General features: G+C 46.2%; 2 protein-coding genes across 2 annotated transcripts in view; both read left to right on the top strand.

The window, feature by feature from the left end:
- kalrna (kalirin RhoGEF kinase a) overlaps positions 1-8,318 on the top strand; it is a 103,444-nt gene extending 95,126 nt beyond the window's left edge. The window contains exons 57-68 of the mRNA XM_035603616.2: positions 877-1,042; positions 2,563-2,625; positions 2,734-2,761; positions 3,024-3,186; positions 3,275-3,396; positions 3,538-3,669; positions 3,763-3,924; positions 4,287-4,365; positions 4,474-4,525; positions 4,624-4,772; positions 5,394-5,532; positions 5,635-8,318. Coding sequence (XP_035459509.2) covers positions 877-1,042; positions 2,563-2,625; positions 2,734-2,761; positions 3,024-3,186; positions 3,275-3,396; positions 3,538-3,669; positions 3,763-3,924; positions 4,287-4,365; positions 4,474-4,525; positions 4,624-4,772; positions 5,394-5,532; positions 5,635-6,192 — 1,813 coding nt within the window. The 3' untranslated portion in view covers positions 6,193-8,318. The remainder of the gene's footprint in view (positions 1-876; positions 1,043-2,562; positions 2,626-2,733; positions 2,762-3,023; positions 3,187-3,274; positions 3,397-3,537; positions 3,670-3,762; positions 3,925-4,286; positions 4,366-4,473; positions 4,526-4,623; positions 4,773-5,393; positions 5,533-5,634) is intronic.
- A 194-nt stretch (positions 8,319-8,512) lies between these two features.
- Positions 8,513-15,242, top strand: part of abcb6b (ATP-binding cassette, sub-family B (MDR/TAP), member 6b) — a 31,444-nt gene continuing 24,714 nt past the window's right edge. The window contains exons 1-6 of the mRNA XM_047337129.1: positions 8,513-8,613; positions 10,852-11,108; positions 14,306-14,398; positions 14,550-14,626; positions 14,805-14,920; positions 15,105-15,226. Of these exons, the coding sequence (XP_047193085.1) occupies positions 8,513-8,613; positions 10,852-11,108; positions 14,306-14,398; positions 14,550-14,626; positions 14,805-14,920; positions 15,105-15,226 (766 nt within the window). The remainder of the gene's footprint in view (positions 8,614-10,851; positions 11,109-14,305; positions 14,399-14,549; positions 14,627-14,804; positions 14,921-15,104; positions 15,227-15,242) is intronic.

The following is a 15,242-nucleotide window of genomic DNA, read 5'->3' as shown; positions in this document are numbered from 1 at the left end:
CTTTGCCGCATATTTGTGCGAATAACGCAAATGATTCCCCGTTCTTCCTTCCACATTCTCTGACAAACCTCCTCTGAACACACACACACACACACACACACACACACACGTACACACACACGTACACACACACGTAAGTGAATGTAAGAAAGAAAGGCAGACAGGAAGGCCAATGGGAAAGCGGTTGTGCCTAACTGGAGCTTAAGCTCGTGTCCAACTTCCTCGCTCACTTCCTGCCAAGCAACGCATCGACACGCCCAGATGAAATATTTCAACTCGAGCGTCTGAAGCGTTATTCGCGCCGCGTCCGGTGGGAACCTTCCATTATGGCGGCAAAGCCATCGAGCTGACGAGTAACTTTCGTTACTGACACGTGACACTCCACAAGGAGTCGCACGACTTGATTATACAGTAAATGTGTTTGAGCAATAAAGGAGGTAAAAGATTCATCTTAACAAGTTCAGATGTTTAATCATCCTTATTAGTTCAGATCAATGTACATTTGAATTAATTTAAAAGTGGATCAATGTTGAAAAGTTTGTATTTAACAGTTTGAAGAGGATTTATGACTCTTCATCTTTCTCTCTCTCTCTCTCTCTCTCTCAATAAAGTCCTCTCTCTCTCGTTCTCTCGCTCCATCCTCTCTCTCTCTCTCTCCTCTGATCTAAATGGACCAGAAGAGTCTGGCTGCAGCTTCAGTGCTTGTATCCATAGCGACAGCCACACGACATCACCCCCCGACTGGTCACGACTCGCAGGAAGCGTTGACCTGTCGTCGGCCATGTTGCCTCTGCAGCCAGACTCTGGCTGGACGCCGCTGGGCTTCTCTCTGATTGGCTGCTTGACGTATTTCTCGTTCCTTCCTGTACCGTACAGGAAGTCTCTGTCGTGGAACACGCTGCGCGCCCGGAAGCGCGCCGAGGCCAGGGACGCCACCTTGGCGGGGGTCAGGGGTCACGAGAACGGCCTCCTGCGTAAGCCCAAAGAAACCACGCCCCCTCCTCCCCCTCTCGCCTCCCCCGCCACTCGGGCGAAGGGCAAAGTGAGTAAATGTGGGCACGACGGCGCACGCTGGTGATGTCATGTGTGTGTGCCGAAACCCCCCCTCACCTAGTTGACCCCGCCCCCTTTGGTTTATAGTTATTTTAATTCTTAACCTGCGTGTGTGTGCAAATCGACAGGATTCTTTTGTTGTCTGGTTTTGACTCCAGCGGTGATTCTCAACCTGAACGTACAAAATTAAATGTTTCTGATCAAAGTTCTTATTAATTCGTGTGCCGGTGCTGCGTTCAGGGACATCGTGAATTTACAGAACCCTGCCGGTTATGTACCAAAGCACCGGGCGGCCGAACCAGGAAGTGGAACAACAAAATGAATTTTAAAATGCCGGTGTGACCAGGCCACAAGGTCGTAGTCGGCAGAGGTCAGATGATGATGATGAGAAAGGTCAGATCATAATGATAATATGAAATGACATATTAAAAAATATTAACTGGTTGAGAACGCTGCAAGTTTTTTACATTTTCTCGATAAATCTTTATTTATTTTTTTTACCCGAAAACCCAATCGACTGCACTGAGTGAAAAATAAACTCTGATTTGTTTTGTGTGTTGTTTGATTTGATTTTCTCCCTCGCTGCATGAAGAAGTAGAACCCAGTGATTTATTGCCTGTTTGACTCCTCCGACGTTGGATTTGGGTTTTTTAAGTTGCTCGGCCTACTTTTGAACTAACATGTAGAAACACTGTGTTTTGGATCTAACATCATCCAGTACAAAGATGAGATGAGATGAAATGTGACATTTTTTCTGCAGCCTGAAAAGAAATCACATTTTTTTTCTACTTTTAAAAACCACACACACACACACACACACACACACACACACACACAGACACAGTGTCCCTGCCTTTCTGTTTGCATTATGTTATCAAGTTGAACGTGAAAAAGTCACAATGTTTAAGAAAGTGAGTAAAAAAAGTTTAGATGAATTCCATTTTTATACGTTTTGCATAATCCTGCCGACAAACAAACGAACCGTCATGGTTACTGTCATGGACGAAGAGTCTATCCATGTGTATTTTATTATATATATAAAAAGTTGAGAGAAGTGGGAGCTGTGGAAGAGGAGGTAGACGTTACAGTCTGTGGCATCGCTTTTGTTCAGAAGAGATTCAGTTCCTGGATTCAGAACCGCCACATGTCCAGACCGAGAGTCCAATGGAAAAGCTCCTGAATGTATCGGCCACGTGAACAAGGTTCTGAGAAGGAACGTCAGAGCTGCTCCTCAGCAGAACCTAAAGGAACCTCCAGAAGCTTATTGTCTTTAATCCACCTCTTCTCATCTTACTATCTCTTTAACAAACCTTCACCCATTTCTGTATTTGTCTTTTTCCTCTTGGTTTTTCTCTTCTCCCATATCTACCCTTTAACTTTTCCTTCCTTCCTTCTGTCCTCTCCTCTCCACTACCACCATCTTTCACCTACGTCTCTTTTTTCCCTTCCTCCTCCTCGTCTTCCTCCTCCTCCTCGTCCTCCTCGTCTTCCTCCTCCGTTCTCCACCAGGACGTTCACACGTCAGACGAGTCGGACTGTGACGACGACCTCGACCCAAAGTCCGGCATGGAGGTACGTGTGCGGAGAATTAAAAGAACCTCCCGCTGCACGACTGCACAGATCACGTCAAGAACTGAACATCAGCTCGACTTTTAACTTTGACCCTCGTCTGTTTTCCAGCTCCTCAACCCAAACTTCATCCAGGAAGGTGAGAGACGGGAGACGAAGCAGCGTATACGCGTCTGGTTCCGTTCTGTAGTTTGCATCTGTCCAATGACTTTTGAGCCCCTCAACTCTTATGTATTAAATATTGAGGTAAACTCTCTCAAATTAAAGCTGAGAATTGGCACGACGACCCCCAATAATGTCCAACTGCCCAAATCCTCGGTGTCCTTGGCGCAGTTGTGTTCAAAGTATACATTTAAACGGAGTCAGAGCTGAACGTTCAGTACCTTGTTTCCTTTGTGCAGTGGCTCCAGAGTTCCTCGTCGCCCTGTCGGACGTGGTCTGTGCGTTCGGCGAGACGGTCGTCCTCTGCTGCAAAGTCTGCGGACGACCCAAACCCTCCGTGACCCTGAAGGGCCCCGACCAGAACCCGGTGACCAGCAACAGTCGCTTCACCATCGACATCAGGTACAATGGGAAAAAGAAAAAAAAACGTGTTCCCCTTTCTCCTCCCCAGTTTTCCTCCCGTCAACTTCTTCTTCCTCCTCGTCTCCAGGGATACGGGTGACATCTTGTTGAAGATCTGTAATCTGATGCCCCAGGACACGGGCATCTACACCTGCGTCGCCGTCAACGACCACGGCTCCGCCTCCTCCTCCGCCTCCATTAAAGTGCAAGGTAACGGCACCTGGATTCAGTTACGTTTCGCAATTTTCAAGCAGGAACGCTGGTCAGCAACTAGACATGTTGAGCAGCTGTCATGGTTTTGTGAGATATTAGTTTTAAAAATAGTTTTTGGGACGCCCCCCCCCCCTGCAGGTATCCCAGCAGCCCCAGGGCGGCCCGTGGCGCAGGAAGCCAGCAGCACGGCGGTGATGGTCCACTGGCCTCCTCCGGCTTCGTCCGCTCACTGTGCAGTCAGCAGCTACACTGTGGAGTACAGGCAGGAAGGTGCGTACCTCCGCAGGACGGTGGATTTACTGGATCTTCCAGCGACTGGAACCAGACCTAAGCGGTTTTTCCCACTTCGCTCGTCTCCCGCAGACTCGTTGCTGTGGCAGCAGGTGGCCAGCAGCAGGGAGGAGTGTGTTCAGATCGACGCCCTGATCCCCGGCGGCCACTACCAGTTCAGGGTGCGGGCGTCCAACCGCTGGGGCGTCGGCCCGCCGTCCGAGCCCTCCAACATGGTCACGCTGCCCAGCGGCAGTAAGTGTGAAAAACATCCTGAAAACACCGTCAGAGGAAGAGTTTTGCGAGAGCCATGATTCCAAGAGAGACGATATTAGATTTAGATGTTAATCAAATGTCTGTGCAAAGACTTGATGAACCTAGCTTAGCATAAAGACTGACAAACTCTATTGAAGGTCTCCGCTCCCCGTTATCCCCGTTTGTAGTCTTTATGCTAAGCTAGGCTAATCACAGACTTGTGCGATTGATATCAATCTTTTCATGACAGTCAAACAAAATGCGTAACTATCTCTACTTTTACAGGCAGAGTATAATTTCAACGCATCACCACACAAAGTTGGGATGAGTTTAAGTGTTTCATCCTTCCATCCTCTGTCCAGACTCGGGATACGACGGAACAGGAATCCAGTGGAAGGAAAACTTTGACTCGACTTTCTCCGAGATCTGTGAGATTGGAAGGTAAAAGCAACTGACTCTCAGAAACAATACCTTTATCAGCCCAGACCTTGGTATTTGTGTAGCCTGTTTCTTTCCAACATCCTGTTTGTGACTTCTTCTGTTAACTAGGGGGCGATTTTCCGTGGTGAGAAAGTGTCTCAACAAGTCTACGAAGAAGGAGGTAAGGCCTCGCTCACAACTCAATATCTCTGCATCTGAGACAATAATTACTTTTCATATCATTTTTCATTTATTTTCCCAATTCTTTTTCCTGTCTAGGTCGCAGTGAAGTTCGTGAGTAAGAAGATGCAGAAGAAGGAGCAGGCGGCGCACGAGGCGGACCTCCTTCAGCACGTGCAGAATCACCAGCTGGTGGCGCTGCTGGACACGTACGAGTCTCCCAGCTCTCTGATGCTGGTCCTGGAGCTGTAAGTCTGAAGCTACGTTAGCTAATAGCTAGTTAGCTAAAGTAAAGCTGCAACATTTTACTCATTCACTAATACAGCATGTGGAAAACGCTCACATTCCCATTACAACACAGTTTTCCGTTTTCAAACTAAAATGTCTGATTTGTTACTTTTGTGTATCTTAAATGTTAGCTAACTAGCTAGTAGCTAAAGTTTTCAAACCAAAATGTCCGATTCGTTACTTTTGTGTATATTAAATGTTAGCTAACTAGCTAGTAGCTAAAGTTTTCAAACCATAATATCCAATTTGTTACTTTTGTGTATCTTAAATGTTAGCTAACTAGCTAGTAGCTAAAGTTTTCAAGCCAAAATGTCAGATTTGTTACTTTTGTGTATATTAAATGTTAGCTAACTAGCTAGTAGCTAAAGTTTTCAAGCCAAAATGTCAGATTTGTTACTTTTGTGTATATTAAATGTTAGCTAACTAGCTAGTAGCTAAAGTTTTCAAGCCAAAATGTCAGATTTGTTACTTTTGTGTATCTTAAATGTTAGCTAACTAGCTAGCTGGCAACTTGTGCTAGCTGTCAGCAGTGTTATCAAGTGTCCTACCGACCTAAACGTTTCTTGATGTTTGCGTGTCAGGCTGGAGGACGGTCGTCTGCTCGACTACCTCGTCGCCCACGACGAGCTGATGGAGGAGAAGGTGGCGTTCTTCATCCGGGAAACTCTGGAGGCCGTGCAGCACCTTCACACCTGCAGAGTAGCTCACCTGGATCTGAAGGTCGTGACCACATGTGTGCGCTTGACTTGACCTGTTTCCAACTTTTTCAGAAGGATCATATTTAGTTGTAACACTCTGAAATCCCGTTTCTCTCGTCTCCAGCCTGAGAACATCCTGGTCGACCTTCACTCTCCCACCCCGGCTATTAAACTCATCGACCTCGGCGATGCGGTCCAACTGTCCGCCCATCGCCGTTACGTCCACCTGCTGCTCGGAAACCCGGAGTTCGCGGCGCCCGAGCTCATCCGCGGGACGCCGGTCTCCGTCGCGACGGACGTGTGGAGCGTGGGCGTGCTGGCGTACGTGCTGCTCAGCGGCGTTTCGCCGTTCCTGGACGAATCGCCCGAGGAGACCTGCGTCAACATCTGCCGCCTGGACTTCTGCTTCCCGGACGAGTACTTCCGCGACGTGAGCCAAGCGGCGAGGGACTTTGTGTCGTCGGTGCTGCAGCAGGACCAGAGGAAGAGGCCGAGCGCCACTTCCTGCCTGCAGCACCCGTGGGTGGGCCGCGGGGGCGCGCACGGCGGCGAGCACTCCAAGACGCCTCTGGACACGTCGCGGCTCGCCACGTTCATTGACCGAAGGAGGCAGCTGCACGACGTTCGGCCCATCACCAATATCAAAGGGCTGGTGAGCAGCAGCATGGGCAACACACTGTGAAGGACCGAGGAGTGTTTGAACACCCAATCAAAATCCATCTGTGACCACCAGTTATGACATCACAATAAATTCTAAGCATTTAATTATCTTAATTTATTTATTCATGAGCGAGTGGGGGAAAGGATTCAGGATTCAGGGCCTGTGGTGCGAGACTTAACATTCTTGCCACTAGGACCACCAGGCCACTTTCGTCCAGAGAAAAAAACAACATTTTAATTCATGGCTGTACGATATTAAATTGTTGACCAACGTTTCATCTGGTCTTTTTTTCCACCTAGTCTCAAACGTTATCTAGGACACGACGGCCTAGACGCCCCACGAGAACCCAAAGAACAGAGACCACTGTGAACAAGTACGACGGCAACATCTTTGGTTCTATCCAAACGTTTATTTTTACAGAGGAAAAAAACCAACATATATTTATCAAAGACGACGGCCTGTTATGCTAAATCCCAATGTACCTTAACGTAGATCTGCAGAAGGTCGTTTCGTCTTGTACCTGAGGCGTTACTCTCTCGCTCAGGGACACTGGACTCGGGGTACCAGGACTAAAAGGTAACTCAAGTTTTTTTGGCCACTAGAGGGAGCTCGCAAAAAAACAAACTTTTTTCGCCTGACCAGCGATTGATATCAAAACTGGTTCTACACTGTGACGAATATGCTAATAATGTGTTTGTAGGCGTCTAATTTAAGATAAATTAAGATCGTGAGAAACTAAGGAGTCTGATCGGCAATGTCTTGCTAGTTAGCACTGACGACTGATTTTCAGCCCTTGAGGACTCGACCTGGGATTGTCGGTGCGTTTTATTATATTGTAGCTTGAGGGACAAAAAAGAAAACTTAATTAGGAATAGTACTTTTGTGGAACAGTGTTGTGATGGTGAATCAAGAACGTCTAGAAAACGTCTGTCTCGTTCATAAGGACTCAACAGTAGACGTCCGATGTGCCCAGAGATGATTTCACTCAGTAGCAAGGACGTTCAGTTAATTGTGGGCGTTGACCATGTGCCGATTGGTCGAGTGTGAAAATTAGACCCTAAGCTGCAGCCATCACGAATCCTGGACTTACTGGGATGTTGTACTCGTCTTGTCCGTCCGGCATGAAGCGGAACAGACCACAGAACAATCCTGGATGATTCCAGGTAACAAGTCCTGACTTTTTTTGATGGAACCGAATTGGACCTTCGTATCACATAGCTTTTCATTTATGAAGCATTTATTTACGGACTGAGGATCGGCATCGGATTTGCAACAGTGACCTGGACCAGTCTGGTCTGTGCTAAGTGGAGCTGGAACACGAAGACAGACCCTGGACACACTGAGCAGAGTTTCCACTACGTCACCGACTGATGTGTACTGAACTCTGCTGCTACCGAGAGGGAATCGTCCTTGGACTGTGGAAAGTACTTCACAGGATTTCTGAACACAGGACGCGAAGCCAAGGCTGAAATCGGCCGGAAAGGACGGAATTAGTTCGTATCGCTGTTTACAAACACTTAGGTAGTTTCCAGAACAGTAGAAAAATCAGGGAAAAGAAGCTGCATGTGAAATCACGAGAAGAAGAAAAAACCTGCGACCTGCGATGTGAAATGAACTCAATCCCTGATTGAAACTTGTTAACATTATTTTTTGGAAGTACATTTGTCTACTAACCATTGCGGAAAATCACCAACTGTCGTGTTCGGTTCTCAATCATCTGGCTTGTAAAAGAAAAAAATGCTGAGTCGTCCTCGGGCGGAGAGAGGAGTTTCGTTTCTACTGATGAATGTCATTTTCTTGTAGAATGTGTTTCTGCCGATATAAGTGCTCTCTTCTTGCTTTCACCGAACGCTATCACGTGATATATATATATATATATATATATCACGGTACAATATTCCAGCCTAGCACTCATGAGGTATGAGGTATAACCCCCCAGCCTTCAAACAAACTCAGCAGTTCTCCGGAATGTTTAAGTTCGACTGAGGTCTGTATTTCTGTGCAACCTTTTATTTATTTGCTTATTTCATTTTACGTTCAAAGTCTTTGACTCTCCGGTTGTTTTCTCGTCTGCCCCCTTTGGATTGAAACTGCTGCCCAGTTGACAGCTTGTAAAAGGAAGAAATATTAAAAAACTTGATAATGCAGTACTGCAGTGTTGTACAGTATGTAAAGTACGTGTTCTATCAGAAGCGCTCCACATTCTGCTTTGCTTCCACCTCTCTAACCTTCGCAGCAGCCGCAACTTTCACAACAAAGGATTTTCCAGCGAATCGGCTACTGAATCAAATCACCTGTACGTGGAACAAAAAGACGTCTCACACTGAGACCGTCAATAAAGATGGACGACGCGTCTCCAATTCCGCCCACTGTACCAAAAACGTTGCCGAAATACGGCGCAGTATCGCGGTCTCGCCAGTACACTCCCTCGACCAATCGCAGGTCAGTCTCAGCCGTCAATCACGACGTTTTACTGCTTTTTCATAGCATCAAATGACTAATTACAATCAAACTCATAAGAAACAGGAACACGTGAACATAAACCAGTGTGATGAGAACGACCTAAAATGGAAAATTTATTTGATGTCGGAATTTGATTTTTGACTTTTTTGTTTGGTCCACGTGGCCCATAGGAGGCGGGGCTTATGACCTATACTGCAGCCAGCCACCAGGGGGCGGTACAGATTTCTTTGTTTCGCATTTGGTAGCTGTCATGTCGTCCATTTTTATTTACAGTCTATGGTCTCAAATGATATTGTTGTCGTCAAGTCCAACAATCCTGAATTTCGGATGACGCAACATCAACTAACTGTCTTCATCTGTTTTGAACATGTGGATCATATCTGAGTATATTGTAGATATTATTAATGTAAAAAATTTAGATATAAATGCACCAATGGATCCAAACCTCCGCCCGGGAAAAATAAATCCTCAGACCAGAGAATCAGGAACCTGCATGTTTAGGAACGATGAAGCTTTATGAAACCTTCACTTCTTGTTCCACTTCAGGCTGAACCGTCCCGCTCCCACAATGCACCTGTCACGTTCCTCCGTGCTGCATCTTCCCGACCGCGTCTTGACGCCGAGCTTCGTCCGCAGAGAAACGTGGAGCCGTCGGCTTCACGTCGCCTCTTCTGGTTCCGTACAACCTGCTGGGTTGTTTCCCTTCACTAATAAAGAACCTGCCCGTTGGTTTTTTGGACTCGTACTGTCTCGTTCTCTGAAACCACTGAGTAAGTTTGTTCTTCAATGTGTCGATGCCGTAACGTTTGAAGATTTTGCGGCTGAATGTTGAGATGGAACGTAAAAGTAAAGGTGAACGAGCCTCAGTTACCAACTGAAATTATCAGTTCATTCATTCATAAATTCATTCAGTCAATCGGCGTCTTTTGAAAAATAAAGAATGTTATTGACTTCAGTAAGATTATCAGAGAAAGTGAAATATGTTCACATTCCTTCAACATTTTTGAGCTGGATTTTAGATTCTAGGTCAGTTGTTGTGAAGCCGAACAATAACTGTAGATTATCCATAAGTGACTGTAGCCCAGGTCTTAATCCTCCAACAGCCTTTTGGAGTTGTGAGGACCGACCAACATGTCCCCACTCCGTCAGGGCTGATGGTCATGGTGGTCCTCAAAAAGATAGAGATCCAAGTACAAACTCTCTCTCTCTCTCACACACACACACACACACACACACACACACACACACACACACACACACACACACACACACACACGCTGTGATTCCAGCTTTCAGTTTAAAGTAGCTGTAGTCAGCATTTTGCTTTGACCCGGATGCAGGGCTGTGTGTGTGTGTGTGTGTGTGTGTGTGTGTGTGTGTGTGTGTGTGTGTGTGTGTGTGTGTGTGTGTGTGTGTGTGTGTGTGTGTGTGTGTGTGTGTGTGTGTGTGTGTGTGTGTGTGTGTGTGTGTGTGTGTGTGTGTGTGTGTGTGGTCCACAGTAGCGTGGAGGTGGATCAGATGATGGAAGACTTGGGCGTAAAGGGCAGACGAGGAGGAAAAAGAGAAGCTGTGAATGTCGAGGTGAGTTGTCGGTTCACGGGAATTCTGACGGCTGTCACATTTCAAAAACCCAATAGAAACTTTGAATCAACTTGTCCGTTTCACTAAATCCTCTTTGTCAGAAAACACTTTGCTCTCGAGCAAGTATGAACTGGAATTATGTTGTGTGATTGGGTTGACGTGTCTTTGAAGTGTGTCTACACTGTGACGTCTGATGAGCTGCCTCAAGTGACGCCGCTCAGGCGCCAGCTGGAGATGGACACTGCAAATTTGAAAATGAAGTCTTGTCCTCTTCACATACAGTAAACCCAGATGACTTCCTGAGTCCCGCCAATCGAAGCGAAAGCCTAAATCTCAGAAGATGGACTGTCGCATCACATAACTGTCATTTGTCAGATTGATATTTTACTGTCAAAGATGTTGTCCCGCGGATGGTGTTAGGTGTTCGATCAGGGACCAAAGGGACAAAACCATCATTTGTCCTTTAACGTGGAAGATATGTTCCCATCAGGCCATTGCGGCACTGGATGTTTTCAGCTGTGTGACCACTAGGGGGCAGCATTGAGGACATTACAACTTTGCTGGAAGAGGTATAATTGTTAAAGACTGCTTGTGTCTCCTGTCGATACTTTGAGGTGAGAGGAAAAACTGACGTAGCTCAGTCTGTGTTGTGAAAACGTCCACTTGCAGCTTCCTCCCTCTCCATCCTCAGGTCCATCTCTCCTCCTCCTCCTCCCCCTCCTCCTCTCTGCCGTCCGCCTGGCGAGGCTTCGGGAGCAAGGTGAGGCTGCTGCTGCCGTACGTCTGGCCCAAGGGCACCGCGGCGCTGCAGGGACTCGTGCTGCTGTGCGTCGGCCTGCTGGCGGCCGAGCGGCTGGTGAACGTGCTGGTGCCCGTTTACTCCAAGAACGTCGGTGAGCAGGAGGAAAAGGAAAGAGACAGAGAGAAGTTGATGATCAAGGGCCGGGCGTAAAGGAGAAACAAAATGAGGGGGAACATTTTTTATTTATTTTACTTATTTAGAATAAAGTCGAAATGTCGAGAATGAAGTCAAAATGTTGAGATTAAAGTTGAAATGTCCCTAAACGACCATGTCGTGGCACCAGTTCAGCTGTCACACATCCACGCTAACCGACGTTAGCGAAGCTACACTAACTTCGGCAACAGCACGTCTCTGAAAATCCATTAACGGTCGTTTGCAATCGAGCGTCATCGTGTCGTTGACGTCACCGCATCGTTTCTTCCAGATTCAGCCTCTCAATAATGATATCGCATCCTACAACGTGGTTAGCAGCTAGCGTTAGCTTAGCGAAGTGGCTAACAAACCATCATCATCCGGTTGTTTGGTGCTGCTGAAAAGTGCTTCCGGTCACAATTTTCGACTTCATTCTGGACATTTACGACTTTATTCCTCGAAATGCAAGATGAAATAATCTTCCTCCTCTCATTTTTTTCCTTATGCCTGGCCCCAATGCTCTTCCGTAAGAATGTGTTGAGTTGTTTACAAACTCAATAAATGTATTCATAGGAATAAAAAAGAGAGAAACGTGAGGCAGAGTTACTAAATGCTGCATTCTATATGAAGTTAACTGCTGCTACTGACGGATGCATTATGAAAAAAATCACTTCAAAATGTAATAGTTAAAGCAAAATAAGAGCATCTACTGTAAAACAGGACAGTGGCTCCGTCAGACTGATGCATTGTGTTTATGAAAACTCTAGATGGCAGTGTGGTCACATTTTTTACAGTGTGATCCAACATGTTTCCATAATGTCCTTCAGTGATTATGTCCTCGTTTGATTCCCTACAGCATATTTTTTAATATACATACATTTTTAATTTAAACCTGAGCTTGACGAAATTTTGTCCCGCTGCTTTGGTTGATAATCTTATTGTTATTTTTGGGTGTGAATGTTATATTATATTAATATTGTTTGTGTATTATTGCCTACATCCAGCAGTTTATGTGTTTGTGTGGCCGACACATTGATCTTGGATTTGAGCCATGTAGCATTTGATGTGAAAACAAATATCTATCAACAGTAATCTATATACAGAATTGTTAAAAGATTTTAATAAATGACCATAAATTGGTCAAAAATCAAATCAAGAAGTAAATAATTACTTACACGTCTTTACACGTATTTATCTCCTTTTATACCATTTATAATTTCATACTTGTTTTTACATTTGTAAATATACAATATATAAATACAATATTAATATAGCGTCCTCTATATATACTGTTCTGAAAGTTTAAACACCGTTTTAAGGGAACGACATCGTCATTTCATTGTGTCGTTATCTACAGTTAATAATGACACTTGAGAATCTTGAGGAACCAGATACTGTAAAACCCCTTGAGACAATAATGTTCAACTCAAAATATGTACGATTACTAAAAATGTAGATCCAGATGTGTATCGTTTGCTAATTCAGTCATTTAGTATAAATCATAGAACACCTCCGTTATGTCCAGATCTTCAGAAAGGGTTTGCAGGAAGAATGAACTTCACTTTCACAGACGGAGGATGAGTTTTGGCGCTCGACAGGAGGACGGTGGTGGAGGTGGTGGTGGGGGGGTCGGGGGGGTGTTGTCATCGTCTGCCAGGGTCTTTTGTACAGTGTTTTGTACGCAGGGCAGCGTCCGCCACAAGGCAACGACCCAGAAGCCTCCACTTCAGAGGAAGTTTGTCTTCAGACACTTTTTCCTTTTGAGAGAGAGAAATTGGCCATTTGGCTTCTTGGAGCGACATGAAAGTCCGAGCCAGCGCCGAAGGCCGAGTGCGGCTTTGTGAGATGAGGAGGGCGTGGAGGGGGGGGGGGGGGGGTGTTGTTGTTGTGTGTGTGTGTGTGTGTGTGTGTGAGGTCACCCCTCCTGCCAGTCATGCTTAGCCAGCATTAGCGGCCTTTTTCGTGGAGTTAACACACCGGTACAACGGACGTTTTGTCTCTGGGTGCAACACCGCCGCCCCCCACCCCCCCACCCCCCCACCCCCCTTCCCCGACTCCAGGCCCCGGTGCCAAAAGAGTTGAAAATCCCCCCCTGCTGAACACACACAGTAGAAAGCTGAAGAGAGCAGTATCCACACACATACACACACACACACACACACACACACACACACACTAAAGAAAAATACTTTTTTATGTAATGTTATCCTCCAAGTTTCTCCCTTCTTTATTTCAACACATCTCTTTTCTGTCTCAGTCCGGCTCTTCAGTTTCTTCTCGTCCTCCTGTTTTTTCTCCATCTGTTTCTTTTCCTTCCCACTTCCACCAGATTCCCAGCACTCGCACAAAATGGTAATGAATGTGAATGAGAATGTGACTGTGTGGCAGAAAGGGGGAGTGTGTGAATGTTTTCATGACTGTGTGTGTGTGTGTGTGTGTGTGTGTGTGTGTGTGTGTGTGTGTGTGTGTGTGTGTGTGTGTGTGTGTGTGTGTGCCTGTGTGTGTAGATGTTTGGTTGGTTTCCACTGCGGCGACCAGATCACCGACCTTGGTCGGTAAAATGTTGTGAATGTAAAGTTTCAGAAACGACAGTGTGACGAAGGTGTTTGCTCGCAGAGATTTAATCACCTGAAGCTAAAAGTTATACATTACATTCATCTGGGCATCGAGCCCCCCGACCTTCTGTACCACAGTCAGCGGTGTAACCCACTCAGATCTACCAGTTACATGAGTCTACAGCCTTTTGGTTGAAGAAGAAGCCGTTATTTCCCTCCGGAGGTGGTGGAGACCAAAAACAGAGATAAAACTTCCAAGTTCAAGTTGACTTTCACTGTCAATCATCCTCATACAAAGTTCATTGTGAACTACTGGGGATCAAAGTGCTGTGTTGCACACAGGACGGCTGTGGATCAGGTGGTCAGGCGGGTCGTCCCCGTAACCAGAGGGTTGGGTTAGATCCCCGGCTCCTCCCAACTCTAACTGTAAAAGTGGAGAATAGTGTTTGTAAAAATGAATATGAATCATCAGATTCATCAGGGGGAAACTAACATGACAATTCATCTGTGTGTGTGTGTGTGTGTGTGTGTGTGTGTGTGTGTGTGTGTGTGTGTGTGTGTGTGTGTGTGTGTGTGTGTGTGTGTGTGTGTGTGTGTGCAGTGAATGAGCTCTCTGCAGGAGGCGGCTGGACTTCGCTGGTCGTCACCGTCTGCATCTACACGCTGCTCAAGTTCCTGCAAGGAGGAGGAGCAGGTGCACAAGTGTGTGTTCGTAAATGGGGAGTGTGTGTGTGTGTGTGTGTGTGTGGACGATAACAGACGTTTATGTCAATATAATAAATGCTCCCGTCTGATTGGTTTTAGAGTGAATATCAAGTTCCTCCCGTCTGATCCGTCTCTCACAGGAACATCTGGTTTCATCAGTAACCTCCGTCAGTTCCTGTGGATCCGAGTTCAGCAGTTCACCAGCAGAGGCGTTCAGGTACCACGTCGACGTCGTCTGCTTTTATTCCTTCTTGATTTGATTTGATCTTTATCCGTCTCGAAACCGATCACAATATATATCAATTACAAAATAGAAAAAACTAAATATTTTTCCATGACATAAATCTGCATTCAACATACGTCTTGTACTGCACATTATTTGTGTTTCCCTTCAGCTGCGCTTGTTCTCCCACCTGCACGGCTTGTCTCTGCGCTGGCACCTGGAGCGACGCACCGGGGACGTGCTGCGGAGCGTCGACCGCGGAACCTCGTCCATCAACAACCTGCTGAGGTACAGACGGAACCTGAACCTGACACGACTGACATGCCACACCCCCAGTTCCTCCAAATATGGTTACTTCTGGTTTCCAGAAAAAAACAAGATGGCGCTGGTCACATTGCTAGACTCTGGGTTTGGGTGACGTCAAAATGGTTTGACTTGGTAATAACCTGTGATTGGTCTTTTTGTTTCGTAGCTACATCCTGTTCAGTATCCTCCCGACCGTCTGTGACATCATCATCGCCGTCGTCTACTTCGTGTCCTACTTCAGCGTCTGGTTCGGACTCATCATTTTCACCTGCATGGTTCTGTACCTCAGTGAGTCCACGTGTCC

This window comes from Scophthalmus maximus, chromosome 14 (genome assembly GCF_022379125.1).
Source record: "Scophthalmus maximus strain ysfricsl-2021 chromosome 14, ASM2237912v1, whole genome shotgun sequence".
NCBI classification, from domain to species: Eukaryota; Metazoa; Chordata; class Actinopteri; order Pleuronectiformes; family Scophthalmidae; genus Scophthalmus; species Scophthalmus maximus.
This window is presented reverse-complemented; position numbering and strand designations above follow the sequence as displayed.